Genomic DNA, 15,326 nt, shown 5'->3' on the forward strand with positions numbered 1-15,326 from the left:
GTCTGAAGTGGGTCTCTTTTAGACAGCATATATATGGGTCTTGTTTTTGTATCCATTCAGCAAGCCTGTGTCTTTTGGTTTGAGCATTTAATCCATCCATGTTTAAGGTAATTATTGCTATGTATGTTCCTATGACCATTTTCTTAATTGTTTTTTGGTTTGTTTTTGTAGGTCCTTTTATTCTCTTGTGTTTCCCATTTAGAGAAGTTCCTTTAGCATTTGTTATAGAGCTGGTTTGGTGGTGCTGAATTCTCTTAGCTTTTGCCTGTCTGTAAAGCTAGGTCTGGTTCAGTCTCCCCTGGGATCACTGCTCCTTCCCCTGGGTCCCGATGCTCACACTAGTTTGTGTGTGCCCTCCAAGAGTGGAATCTCTGTTTCCTCCAGTCCTGTTGAAGTCCTGCATCAAATCCCACTAGCCTTCAAAGTCTGATTCTCTAGGAATTCCTCCTCCCATTGCCCGACCCCCAGGTTGGGAAGCCTGACATGGGGCTCAGAACCTTCACTCCAGTGGGTGGACTTCTGTGGTATAAGTGTTTGCCAGTCTGTGAGTCACCCACCCAGCAGTTACGGGATTCTATTTTACTGTGATTGCGCCCCTCCTACCATCTCACTGTGGCTTCTCCTTTGTCTTTGGATGTGGGGTATCTTTTTAGTGAGTTCCAGTGTCTTCCTGACGATGATTGTCCAGCAGCTAGTTGTGATTCTGGTGTTCTCACGAGAGGGAGTGAGAGCACGTCCTTCTACTCCGCCATCTTGGTTCAGGTCCTTTGCCTCTATTTTTCCCTTCAAAGCTGAGCTCGGAAATGCCAAGGAAGGCCTGGGGCAGGGACTGGCTCCTCTTGCCTGTCTCTGGGGGTCAGCTCACCCTGAAAGCGTGAATGTGTTGATTGCTCCAGCCCTCAGTGTGCTAACGGTGCATTTTCTCCCTCACAGAGGAGCTGAAGGAGAAGCTGTCAGAGTATGTGGACAAGGTGAACGGCCAGAAGCCAGGCTTCATCAAGGTCGTGCGGCACAGCAAGCAGGAAGGCCTTATCCGCTCCAGGGTCAGTGGTTGGAGGGCCGCCACTGCCCCCGTAGTGGCACTCTTTGATGCCCATGTGGAGTTCAACGTGGGCTGGTAAGTGCCCATCGGGAGCTGAGGAGGATGAGTCCCAATGTGTTCCAGGGGCTGTGGCTCAAATGGGTGCAAAGCCTGCTGAGATCGCAGTCATGATGGGGGAGAGGAGAGATCTGGGTGTACGGGTGACCAGGCCACAGGGCTGGCCCTTCAAGGTAGGGGAGGGTCAGGGATCAACAGGTCAACACACAGTGTCTCAAGTGTTGGTGGTATCAGGTGTGACTCAGGCTGGTGTGGTCCTCTAGGAGACGTGATGGGAGAGAGAGGTAAATGCTAAGGGCAAAGCAAGAGTTCCAGCCCAGCTAAGGACCAGGCTGTGACCCCTGGGAAATGGAGAGCTGGACCAGACACAAGGCAGAAGCCCAACCCCCAATACAGGAACAGGACTGAGAGGGCAAAGGGAGCCAGGGTGACTTGACGTTGTCACAGGTGCCCTGGGCTCCCCCAGATGCCAGGCCAGAGGTAGCACAGCACCTCAGATTCTTTCTCCTGGTAAAACTAGGTCTAGAAAATCTTTCTTTCTCTGTCCAGGGCTGCTCAGGTGCTGGGTGGGGCAAGGCCTCAGTGGCTTCAGCCAAGCAGGGACAGGGCACCTGATGCCAGCATCCCTGCAGGCTGGAGGGCGTTCTATGGCCCACTGTGTGTGGCTTTGCAGAGAGCCTGGGCTTAGGGGGTCCCAGGTGCTGGGGATGGCCGAGTGAACCACCCTAACCACTATGCATGATGGTACTGGGGTCTGCTGTCCACCCCACCCCCAGACTCCAGGTGCCACCCTCTGCCTCCCTGGAGTGGGGTGAGGTGGGCCCTTTAGCAGGAAGGGGCAGCGGGCACACACACAGCAGGACTGGGTGGAGGCATACTTTTCCATAGCAGGCCCGAATTAAGGCTGTAATGCAGCCACTTTTTATAGCTGAAGTCACTGCTTGCCATTTGTGATGATTTAAAAAGCATTTTCACTGGAATTATGGCCAGAAGAGGAGAGGGACACTTGCTATTTCAAGCTGATTTGGATAAACAATTGTGCAACAAATGCATTTTTAATGAGAAGCTTATCATTCCTGTCTGCAAACATTTTACTCGCCTCGTGCCCCTAGGGGTTCCGGGCTCCGTGGAAGCCTGATCCCCCCACCTCTCCTTGGGCAGTGGGGACGCGTGGGGTGCGGGTGGCATGTCTGGAAGGACCGAAGCAGCATCACACAACGGGTGGAAGTAGGTTTGTTCTCACCTCCGTGTCTCTGCCGTCCTCATCTGCCTTTTCCTCCTGGCTGATGCACTGCATTTTAGCAAAATCAAAGCCCAAGTTGAAAGCTTCCCATGGAACCTCAGATCTGCTCCTTTCTTCTTTCTTAAGTCTTGGATTTCTTTTTTTTCTAATGGAGAAAAGGAAATCAAGCAGACACCAGGATCTGAGGCACTAAGAATCTGTCAGCTCAGCCTGGGACATGCTGAAGGAGGGGTCAGGCCTCTTGCAAGCCCGGAAGCATGGGGGTGGGAGATGGAATAGGGACTCTTTCCCAGGAGGCAGAGCAGCTCTCCCCTGGAGGAGACGGCCAGGAGTTCCTTCCTTCTTCTGTGGGGGAAGGAACTTTAAAAGGTGCCAGTTTCCCTCTCTCCCTCTCCCCTGCCCAGGGCTGAACCCGTGCTCACCCGCATTAAGGAGAACCGGAAACGGATCATCTCGCCATCCTTTGACAACATCAAATACGACAACTTTGAGATAGAAGAGTACCCGCTGGCCGCTCAGGGCTTTGACTGGGAGCTGTGGTGCCGCTACCTAAACCCCCCTAAGGCCTGGTGGAAACTGGAGAACTCCACGGCCCCAATCAGGTAAAGCATTCTTACCTGGGGGTCTCTCTGTCTTGTCTTCCAGGCAAGGGCTCCCCTCCCAGCCTGACCCTTGTTTCCCAAACTCCAGCTGCATCAGCAAGTGACCTTCGGTCACAGCTTACAGGCTTTGACGATCCCTTTTAAAAGAGCTGTGGCACCCAGAATCCATTCAGAGTCTCAGAGTTACTCATTTCAGCACATTGCTCTGGGACACTTGCTGGGCGCCAACTGCTGTGCTGGGGATACAGAGTGATCAAGACTCGATTCCTGCCCCCAAAAGCCTGGAGTCTAGTGAAAGCAGAGAAAACAATTGGAATAAAATAAGTGGGATCACAAATTATTCCCCATGCTGGTGGAAAGTGCATGAAAATTGGGGAGAATCCTTTTCGGAGCCCGTAGCATTCGCATTTGTTTTTTCTTAAGGGCAAGTAAGAGATTGCAAGGTTGGGGCAGGGACACTCATATTCAAAGGAGCAGAGTGAGTTCATGGACACAGAGGAAGTTCAAAGGGACTGGAAGGAGGAGGACAGCGAGCGGGGAGCCCCAGGCAATGAGGCCGGAGGGGCGGAGAGGCAAGACCAGACGCCACAGCACCGTGTATGCTTGGCTAATGTTTGCGCTTATCCTGTAGGACTCAGACAAAAGTGGCTTCAAACTGCCATTCAAAGATCCCAAACTCTTTCTGCCTTTGCTGCTGCCTTCAGAGACACCCAAGTGACTCCTCTACGTGGCCTCTATTTTATGGGTCAGGACTCTTGAAACAGCCATCCCCGCCAGCCTTTATTTCTATCTGGCTAATCACAGATCAGGTGCCTTCATGCTCCCTTCTGATGCCACACAGATGGCATCAGAAGGTGGCCTAGGGGACAGTTCCTGGAATGAAAGAAGAGATTAGAAACTGTTGTTGCTTTGTATTACGTGAGGGAGAAAGATTACGCAAAATTTAATTGAAAGTGAGAGATTACTATCTGAGATGGCATTTTTCCTTGCCAGAAGGAAAAAACTCTATTCATGTTTAAAACAGGATAGAAGGGCTTCCCTGGTGGCGCAGTGGTTGAGAGTCTGCCTGCCAATGCAGGGGACACAGGTTTGAGCCCTGGTCTGGGAGGATCCCACATGCCGCAGAGCAACTGGGCCCGTGAGTCACAACTACTGAGCCTGTGCGTCTGGAGCCTGTGCTCCGCAACAAGAGAGGCCGCGATAGTGAGAGGCCCACGCACCGCGATGAAGAGTGGCCTCCGCTTGCCACAACTAGAGAAAACCGTCGCACAGAAACGAAGACCCAACACAGCAAAAATAAAAAAAATAAATTAATAAACTCCTACCCCCAACATCTTCTTTAAAAAAAAAACAGGATGGAAGAGAACCCCACCTAGCTTTCCTGCGGTTGTCTCTGTCACCTGTCTGTTAGGCCTCTGCCACACTTATGTGGTTAAATATTTGCTGGGAGGTCGCTGTGTACAAGGGCCTTTTACACACATGGTCTCATCTGCTCGTCATCATAACCCGATGACAGCTCACTCATTGTGTCATTCCAGTTTTACAAGATGAGGAAAGAAAGACTGACAAAGGGGAATGACCCTGCCAAGGCTCCAGCCAGTGCAGCCAGGATCCAAACCCAGATCAGCTAGATTCTGTACCTAGTGTCATCCTCCTAGGCACCCACTGTTGAGCTCAGAACTGGTGTGGCTGAATTCTACCCCCAGGTCTGTTGACTGCTATTGGAGGGAACTATGCCATAACACAATGAGCGGTCTTGCAGTAGACTGCACTGGTATTAGCTGCTTCTGTTCCGGGCATCGCTAAGTGTATCAGCCTAGACTTAGTCAGTAGACCCACATTCTAGGTCCTTGACAGAGAATATCATCTCAGCCTCAAATATTCCATCACCTAATTTTTATCAGAATCCTAACTGAGAGAAATTATATTAATGGAAGATTTTGAAAGAACATTCTTGGTTTATACCTGGATGAAGACAGCCCACAGAAAGCTGTGGGTTATACAAGTGTATCTTGCCCACCTTGGAGCTGCGCTTTAGTGCTTTACCCCCACATGATGTAAGCTATAAAAAGAGCCCAGAGATATCTTCTGTTGCGTTCTAAAGGGATGGCTTTAAGCTTGTTGTCCTCTACATCCCAAAGTGACCCCTTTAAGAAGACTGACATGAGAAATTTCTTTCAAACTGAAAGGCCTGCTATTCCTGAGGAATTAGTATGACATTTCTACCTGGGAACTGTAAGTCTTACTTCTAAGACCATATGTGTTCATTTTCACCTTGGCCACCAGGAAGCTCAGGGTCAACTTTGTGGGTCCACTTTAAGAAGCATGAAAGAAGACACATGCATTCTAACCAGCCTCTAATTTTTGGTGGAATTTTAGTCTTTTCAGACATTTATCTATTTTTTTCAATGTATTTTACGTTCTCTTGTAAGCTATTTCTAACCCTTTTGGGAATCAGAAGATATAAATCAGAAACACTTTCAGGCTGAGTAGGTCCACTTAATACCCTAGGCAGTTAATAAGTAATGAAGACTGAGGGGGCCTGTGCTCTTCTCAGAGTACTGTTTTAGATTCTGTTCTTTCCCTGACTGGGTCTGGCCATTTAGGGAAGGCCCCCTACTCTGTATCCCAGAATGCCCTGGCCTGCTCAACATTTGAGATATGGGGATATATGTTTATGTATAACTGATTCACTTTGTTATAAAGCAGAAACTAACACACCATTGTAAAGCAATTATACTCCAATAAAGATGTTAAACAAAACAAAACACATTTCAGTAACATCAAGGAAAAGGCGGAGAGTCCACTCTGCAGGGCTGATGTTTTAAAACCACCATGCGTTTAGAGGGGGGATTGTCTGGGCTTCTTCAATGTGCAAGTGCATCTTTTAAAGTGATCTTTTGAGTACCAGTTATGTCCCAGAGGTTTTCAAGTGCTTTACATTATTTAATTTAACCCTTGTGAGGTTATAGTTGATTCTATTTCATAGATCTGGAATCAGAGGCTCAGAGAGTCTAGGGAACTTCTTTCAGAGATGCACAGGCAGAATGGGGAACCTTTCCCCTAGCACTCACCTCTAAAGCCAGGTCACACGTCCCCACCACCAGAGTAGGAACTCAGCCTAAAGGAGCGGTGGCTTGAGGTGGATTGACTGTCCTGGATGCCTGCGGTCTGTGGAAGCTGAGGCCATTCAGAATAAAAGGCTGTAATTTGAAAGCAGGAGGGGCAGGGACCCCAAGGCACCAGTCTCTGCCCAAGCAGCCTCCTGCGTCAGCATTCTCCAAAGAAATGGCCTGCAAAATGGCTGTTTCTCCACCTTGATGAGATTACAATTTCAAAGATGGGTCCATTTGCATTTGAGTGACAGTTTTCTCATCACTAAGGATTCTTCATTTCTCCTTTTCTTTCCCTCCAGTTCCTCAGCCACCAGCTGATAAAATGCTACGCAGGGGCTAGAAGCGGTAGCAGCGTGCAGGGGAACAATGCAGAGTAATTTGATGCTTTCAGCAGAGAAGCAGCCCACGTGCGCTCCTGCTGATTCACCTAATGTTAATCTCTCCTCGTGACGTTCTGCATCGGATGTCTGTACACAGCCATGTATCCCGCGCTTACACTCGCTAAGGAAAGGCCTTCCAGCTTCTGGACCCACAAGCTGTTGACGTGTTGCTCCAGCCTAAGATCCCTGCTGAATTCCAACCCAGACCAGCTAGCTAGGCCGTGCCTGTTAGATATCTCCCCCTAGTGACCCACAGTCACTTTAAGATCAGTTTTCCCAGCATGGACTCCCTCTTCCTTCTGAAACCAGCTTCTTCTCTATACCCCCTATTGATGGGTGGTCCCCACTCCACCATCACCCAAGCAGAACGCCAGCTGGCATCCAGATTCCTCCCCTTCTCTCATCTTCATAGTTCATCTGTTTCAAAGTTCTGCTGCTTTTACCTCAAAATATGTCTTTAAATAATCTCTGTCTCTGGTCCTGGTACTCTGGTCCAGGTCTTCATCATTGCCCATCTGGATATAGCAACAAGCTTCCCAACTGGATTCCTCGATTTCTACCCAATCTCCTCCGATCTCAATCACCCCACAGCTGCCTGAGTATTCTTTTTCCAAATACAGATCTGCTTATACCACTGTCTGCTTAAAATTCTTCTTTGACACTCATTTACCTACAGATAAAACCCAAATGATTTACTATGTTATCCAAAGCCCCAACTCGTCTCTCTAAAGGGACCAAGGTGAAGGGTGGGAAAGTTGGCGTGGGTGCCCGCGTAGAAACAAAAACTGGCTGTGCAGTTCAGAGTGCAGGGGTCAGGGCAGCCAGAGATACAGTCATGCAGTGTAGACTGGTAGGCTGAGCACTACTTCTCTGGGCTGACATACATGCAAGCACCACCAGAAGTGATGGCTGGTCCCAGGACACAAGCTGTCTCCCACTGCCCTGCTGAAACAACCTCCCTGGAATAGCTGGTGAGGGTGGACCCAGGAGGGCCTCTTGGAGAGCAAGGCCCACACCAGTTCTGGCAGCAAACGAAGGGAGAGGACCAGATCCTCCTGGCAGGAAGGCAGCACTGCCCTTACTGCTCTGGCGGCCCCCATGAGACAGCCCCTCTGCTAACCACTGGCCATCTCCCCATGCCCTGCAGGAGCCCTGCACTCATTGGCTGCTTCATTGTGGACCGGCAGTACTTCCAGGAGATCGGCTTACTGGATGAAGGCATGGAGGTCTACGGAGGCGAGAACGTCGAGCTCGGGATCAGGGTGAGCAGGGTTTCCCACCCGTAGGGCGTGGCTCAGCTCCCCAGAGGGTGAATGAGTCCAGGAGTAGAGAAATGGGGCTCAGGGTTGAGGGTGGTGGACTGATTCTGGACGTCCAGTGCCTAACCTTGGTCCATGTGTATGTGATCAGGGCTGGTGGGGATGGGATAGAGACACAGGTAGGGACCTATAGAATTTTCAGGAAGAAAAGAACATCAGAAACTACTTTGGCTGGGGTGGAGACATGGGAGATTTGAGCTCCCAAATCAAGGGTGACATCTTGGCTAAAATCAAACACAGACTTCTCAGGGGTGAGAAAAGGGGTGCTCCAGGAAGGGGCTGCTGAACAGGAGGGACCCTCAGAGTCACTTCCTTATGCTGTCACCTCCCTTTGGGATTTCTTACTCTGTTATTCTCCATCTCCCCCACAGTGGCCAACAGAGCCTTCCTAAAGACTTTGTCAAGAGAGGGCTCCAGAGAAATAAACTCACGGGGAATAAACAGCAAAACACAGCCAGGCTCACTCCACGTGGGTTTCTGACCCACCACGCGTTGGTCAGACCCTCAGACCCGTACATGCCTCACACTACTTTCCAGAGCTATCCGCCATCCTGCCCCAAGGTACAGGGCCCTTTGCAGTTATCAACGTGCGGTGTGAATCCACACCAGGTACAATTTAATCTCTCATCCTACAGGAACATTTCCAAGGCTCTGGCCCCTTTCCCTCGGCCCATGCAAAGATAACTCCAAAATGAACCCCATCCCTATGACTGAGGGACACATTACGTCCCTTGGCAGGTGACAGAAATGTGATCATGGATACAAGGAAGGACCTCGTCCACTACAGGGAAGCCCACCCCTCTGTCTAGGCTGTGGTCCTAGCCTCATGAAGAAACCAACATGCAAGCTGTGCTTGTCCTCACAATGCCCCCCACGGTCCTCTCCACAGGGCTCTTTAAGCAGACTGGCACACCATGTGCTACAGGCTCGCCAGCCCCTGGCCAGCCCTTGTACCTGCTGGTGTTCATGGCAATCATCTGAGATGTTCCCCCTCGCTGCCTGCCCTCCATGCATTCCACCCAGTATCTGCCTGGTTCCCACTAGTGACCCCATTCTTGCCCCTTTGGCCTTAGTGTCTGTATCTGGCGTCTCTTGTTCCTAATCTTTGGTGTCCTTCAAGGACTCCAGTTGAGTACACCCGCCTTACCTCCTATCTTCAACCCACTGGGCAGTCAGCTGTCCCTGGACAGTCCTCGCCCTGCCCTGAGGGGAGACTGGGCACCTCCAATGAGCATCTCACAATACCTCCAATAGCCTGGCAGGCAGTGTGGGCCTGACTTGTCACCCAGACTTAATACTAGGGCTTTGAGGTCTGGTGGCAGGAGCAGCTTGCCTGAAGCCGAGCTTAGGAAACGCTTCCAGACACCTGTTTTCACTGAAACCCAGAGAAATCTCTTTGGAGACAGTCAAGATGCATGGGCTTATTGGGGAACTAATATATTCATAGAGGACAGAGGCTGCATAATCACCCTCGCTTCTCCGCTCTCCCTACACTGGTCATTTATTCACCATTTGCATCCTCACCATCTCATTTCCGCACGTTCCTGGATAAATGCTTGCTCCCAAACATAATATTTTTTACTAGGAGCTGCTGCTGGGAATTGGCTGAGTGGGCAGGACCGCCTCCAGTCACTTATGTTCTCTGGGTAAAAATGTCTAGGAATGGAGAAAGGAATTAGATTTGTGAACTGTGCTTCCAGCACGTATGTGAGTCAATCACGGAGTGGTGGGAGGCTCCTGCCTTTTCCTTGCCTAGATTATAAAGCTGCTCTGGAGTGTGGGCCTGGGTGAGGCTTTCAAATACTTTTTTAAAATTTGGGGGTTTGATGCTTGGAGTGTAAAATTCAGTATAAAATGTTGCCTAGCTTTTTTTTCTCTGTCTCTTCCCTCCCCTTTGACAGAGGTGAAGTATCATGGAGTTGAAGGAAAGGTGGCTTTTAAAGCAGGGACCCAACAACTTGTTGGCTGGTAGAGCTGAGGACAGAAGGAGGGGCTAGTTAATTTGAATTTCAATTCCAGGTCCCCGCTAAAGGGATACAGAACCTCCAGCCATCTTCAAAATAGATGTTCCCATTTTGTGTGGTTATTAGTGTTTTTCTTTCATGTTTATGAGTTAACATCTCAGTGCCTCACTTTCTCCATCTAGGATCTCCCTTCGGTTACTCCCCAGGATTATATGTAAAAATGAGAGACATTGCTTTCCTCCCCTCATTTATTTAGAGGCAACTTATTCAAAGTCCTTACCCATTTGGAACACAGAAATAGAGCTGTTTGCACAATTATTCATTACCTGTTCTGGTACTTAACTTATATAATCCATCTACAAAACACCCTAAAAAGTAACTGTTATCATAATACTCCTTTTTTCAGATGAGAAAATTGTGAAATAAAGAGCTTACATAATATGTTCTCAAGGTCATATGACTTATAAGAGGTAGAGAAAAGATTCAACCCCAGATCTTTATGATTCAAAAGCCTCGCTAGCTAGATATACCACAGTGACCTAGGGATAAAAGTCCTTTGAGCATTCCCAAAAGAGTATTACAATGTCCATGCAGTAATTTTCTTCTACTTTACTCACAGTTGTGTCTACTGAGTCCTCATTTAAAGCCTTATTCTTATTTTGCACTCAATTCTAATAAGCCTTTCCCCCCCCCCCAGTTTATAAGTCCACAACTCAGTGGGGAAAAGAAGAACTGCTATGGGCAAGCAGAATGAAAAGCGTGAGAAGTAAGAGCTGACATTGAATAGGAGACAGATTATACAGATGATGGCTATAAAATACTAGAATATATAAGAAAGTATTCAAGAGCTGGCAAGGAATTAAGAAGTTGTTAGAAACTGTTATCTGTTCAGTTGAGTCCCCTTTAAACTATGTTGAAATTCTAACCCCCTGTACCTGTGAATATGATCTTATTTGGAAATGGGATCTTTGCAGATATAATCAGGTTAAGATGAGGTCATACTGCATTAGGGTGGGCCCTAATCCAATATAACTAGTGTCCTTATAAGAGAAGGAAAATCTGGGCACAGACAGACACTGAGGGAAGATAATCATGTGAAGATGGAGACAGAGATTGGAGTTATGATGCCACAAACCACAGAATGCCTGGGGCTACCAGAAGCTGGAAGAGGCAAGGAAGGATCCTCCCCTAGAGGCTCTGGGGAGAGCATGGCCTACAAATACTTGATCTCAGACTTCTAGCCTTCAGAACTGTGAGAGAATACATTTTTTGTAGTTTTAGGTGATCCAGTTTGCTGTGCTTTGTTATAACAACCCAAGGAAATCAATACAGACACCAAAAGCTAAGTGAAAGTAGGAATCAGAGAAAGCCTGAGTCCATTATATTTGAAGAACGTGATGATTTGAAGTTTGTGATTTCCCAGTTTCATGGAGTATACAGAGGACAGGATACAAAGCCTAAGGCTTGACCAGCATTAAGAATCTAGTAAAATATTCCCTACCCTTTACCTCCCATAAAGCTGGAACTGCAAAGGCCCATTATCTGAGTATAAAGATGGGCTAGAAATACTCCCACCCACATTTTCATCATTAGAGTGAAAATTGCCTGTCTCAATCTTGTGCTAGGAGGAAAGGAAAAATTCTCTTCTGTGAATCCCTCCCTTGGATCTATCATTCAAAATCAAAATACTTCATGGTTCAGAAAATCTTGAGAGGAGAATTTAACTTAAAGCTGTTAGAAGTTCTTAGGCATCTGCAAAAGTGTACATGAATCCTCTCTGGGAAAAACCCCTTTAACCCAAGCCAGAAAACTTCTCACAGCTAGAGTTCCAAGGAATGTGAGTTCAGTTTTTTTTTTTTTTAAATCATGAAACAGACAAGGGAAAAAGAAAGAACCAAGAGCAAACACCAGCAAAAGCATTAGATAGCCAAATGTGATCTACAAAGTCTTCAAGTATTGAATCTATCAGAAGTAGGATATCAAATAAGTTGTATAATATATTTAAATAAATAAAAAGAGATTGAAATTATGAGTAAGAAGCAAGGGACTATAAAAAGACCAGTCATATTAGTATAAAAATAGAATTTCAAACATGAGAAATACAAAAATGTGAATTGAAAGCTTAATGGATGAATTAAACAGCTAGATGGATATTGTTAAAGGAAAAAAAATTGAGTAAACTGGAAAACAGAGCTGAAGAAATTATTCAACATTACCCCAGGAAGACAAAGGAAAAAATATGAAAGAAAGAGGTTGAGAGACATGTAAAAATGAGAGAGAGTGTCTAATATCTTAGAATTCCAAATGGAGATGATAGAAAGAGGATTAGACAAAAGCAATATTTGAATATATAATGACTGAAAATGTTCCTATACTGATGAAAGACACCAATCCTCAGATTCAGGAAGTCAACCTATCCAAAGCAGGATAAATACAAAAATATTCACATTTAGACATATCATAGTGGAACCACAGAAAGCCAAAGACAAAGGAGACCTTACAGCAGTCAGAGAGAAAAGATAGACTACCTAAAATTTAATGATAATTAGAATAAGAGTGGATTTTCCAATGGCAATAATGGAATTCAGAAGACCATGAAATAATATCTTCAATATCTGAGAGAAAATATCAACTTTTATATGTATACTCAATTTAAAAAAATCCTTCAAAAATAGGGAAGAATAAAGCCATTTTCTGACACACAAAAACTGAGTTTGCTACTAACAGATCCTCAATAAAATAAATTTTAAAAGACATCCTTCAGGTGTAAGGAAAATGAGCCAAGAAGGAAATCTGAGATAAAAAGAGAATAATTAGCTCATATATGAGTAAATCTAAAGAAATATTCATGGTAAATAATGTATTGCAAAGTTATAAAAACAAATTAAAACTACAGTGTATGATGACAATTGCAAATAAGTTGGGAGGGGTGATTGTAAATAAAGTGCCCTAAAATGCCTATATTATTAATGAAGATGGAAAAGATTCTGGTTGACTTTAAATTCTGATAAATTAACCATATTAAAATTTCTTGGGGGGCCATGAAAATCATATGTATAAAAAGTATAACTTCCAAAGTAGTAGAGGGGAAAAATGAAATATGAAAATGGTAAGAAAGAGAAATAAAACAGGTGGTACAAGAAAAAAACATATAAAATGGTAGAAATAAATCCAAATATATCAGTAAATATGGTAAATTTACATGGGCCAAATTAAAAGACTAACATTTTTAGACTAGATTAAAAAAAAATATCTGTAGGCTCTTTATCAATATAAACCTGAAATATAATAATACAGAAAAGTTAAGATATAAACGAATGGAAGAAGTCATAACAGGTAAATACCAATCAAAAGAAAGTTGCTGTAGTTATGTTAATATTAGAAGAAATACCATTACAAAATACTTTAGGATAAATAAGGAAGATTTCTACAAGATGATAATATGTTAAGCCCATCAGGAATATATAACAGTTGTAAGTTTTTATGTGCCTAATTGCACAGCTTTAATTTATATGAAGTAAAAATGGATAGAATTTCAAGGAGACATCAACATCACCACTAATGTAGTTGAGGATTTTAATAAATTTTCCCAGTAATTGATAGACAAACATAATTAATAGTTTGAATCGAATGGGCATATATACAACACTGCATCTAACAACTACAAAATTGAACAATTTCAAGGGAGTAACGTCACATAAAACATGTTATCCCACCACGATGGAATTAAATTAAAAATCCATAACTAAAAAGTATAGGCAGAAGCCATATTTTTGGAAATTGTGAAACATTTCTGAATAACTCATAGGTCAAAGAAGAAATTATACTAGAAATTTGAAAATATTTTGAACTGAATGATAACAAATATACTACATATTATGTTATGTGAAATGCAACCAAAATAGCACTTAAGAAAAATTATAAATCAGAACAGTATGGTATTGGCATAATATCAGACACATAGATCAATGGAACAGAGCAGAGATCCCAGAAATAAACTCATGCATAAATGGTCAATTAATTTACAACTAATGAGCCAAGAATATATAACAGAGAAAAGATGATCTCTTCAATAAATAGTATTGGAAAAACTGGACAGCCATATGCAAAATAATGAAACTGGACCATTATCTAACACCATACACAAAAATTAACTCAAAATGGATTAAAGACCTGAGCGTAAGACCTGAAATCATAAAACTCCTAGAAGAAAACATAGGCGGTAAGCTTCTTGACATCTGTATTTTCAAAGCTCTTTCCCTACAGTTATCCTATTTAATGTACACAGCAATCAAGTGCTATAGGCAAGCCAGATATTATTATCCTAATCGTGTTTACAATTTAAAATGTTTATATTGGCCAAAAAAGTTAATTCGTTCTATGGTTTATTATCTTATTATTAAAATCATTATTTTAGCAACAAAGTTAACAAGAAATCAATTTAAGTACTCTGTAATCTATAAAGTGCTCTATATTAAACATGATCATATCTATTATTATTAGACATGTAGATGTATATGTTGCATATACAACCATACGTTTCATATAGTGCTTTATTTTTTTAAGCATGCTTTAACTTGTAAGGAGTATTGTAGTCCTACTATAAGCAAGTCCCATTGCTTGGGGCTTGGTGATAGTCACCAAAATTCAAAGTACTGCATTAGAGCATACAGTTGGCTAAACCTAGATTATAGGCCCATGCTTAGTTGCCAGGGGTCAGGGACCCTTTCAGGTTCCATGGGCCCAAGTATTACACATGATGTGGTCCCTCATATAGGAAGGGAATTTAGAACCTTAGAATTTAGGTACAAATGTCCTCTAAAACATGTAATATAATATCTAGGATATTGTACTCCATATCCCAAACATTTTATCATAAATAGGATTTTTTTAAAAATCTCTTTATTATGAACAACTTCAAACATATCCAAAAATAGAGAGAACAGTATAATAAATCCCCTTGCATCCATCACCCAGTATCAACATTATCAACTCATGGACAATTTGGTTTTAATCTCTGTCCCTACCCAATCCTCCCCAACTCCAGTTATTTTGAAGCAAATCTCAGACATTATATCATCAAAAAAAATTTCATAAAATAGAGAAGAACTTTTTAAAAGAAACATGATCACAATACTATTTACATCCTAAAAGAATTCCTTAATACCATCAAATATTCAATCAGTGTTCAAATTTCCCCCAATTCTCTCATAACATTTTTTTACTTTGTTTTACAATTGTTTCTTGAATCAAGATCCAGTTGATTAATATATCTTGCAAGTCTCTATTAATCTACTGGATTTCTTTCTCCATCTCTTTTTTCTCCTTGTAATTTATTTTTAAAGAGATCAGGTTACTTGTCCTGTGGAGACTCCCACAGTCTAGATTTTCCTGATTGCTTTCCCCTGATGTCATCTAACATGTCCTTCTGTTCCATATATTTCTTCTACATTGCTAGTTAGACCTAGAGATGTAGGTTCGATTTTGTAGCAAGAATGTTTCATAGGCAGTACGCGCGTACTTTTATCACAAGGTACTTAATGTCTTGCTGTCTCTTTATCCTGTTTCATTGCTACCTCTAACATAAACATTTTGCTTTACTT

General features: G+C 43.9%; 1 protein-coding gene across 1 annotated transcript in view; it reads left to right on the plus strand.

The window, feature by feature from the left end:
• The window catches only part of GALNT18 (polypeptide N-acetylgalactosaminyltransferase 18), a 338,519-nt gene that overhangs the window by 236,140 nt on the left and 87,053 nt on the right, over positions 1–15,326 (plus strand). The window contains exons 4-6 of the mRNA XM_024757098.1: positions 934–1,117; positions 2,747–2,944; positions 7,588–7,702. Coding sequence (XP_024612866.1) covers positions 934–1,117; positions 2,747–2,944; positions 7,588–7,702 — 497 coding nt within the window. The remainder of the gene's footprint in view (positions 1–933; positions 1,118–2,746; positions 2,945–7,587; positions 7,703–15,326) is intronic.

This window comes from Neophocaena asiaeorientalis, unplaced genomic scaffold, assembly GCF_003031525.2.
Source record: "Neophocaena asiaeorientalis asiaeorientalis breed wild unplaced genomic scaffold, Neophocaena_asiaeorientalis_V1.1 scaffold504, whole genome shotgun sequence".
Lineage (NCBI taxonomy): Eukaryota > Metazoa > Chordata > Mammalia > Artiodactyla > Phocoenidae > Neophocaena > Neophocaena asiaeorientalis.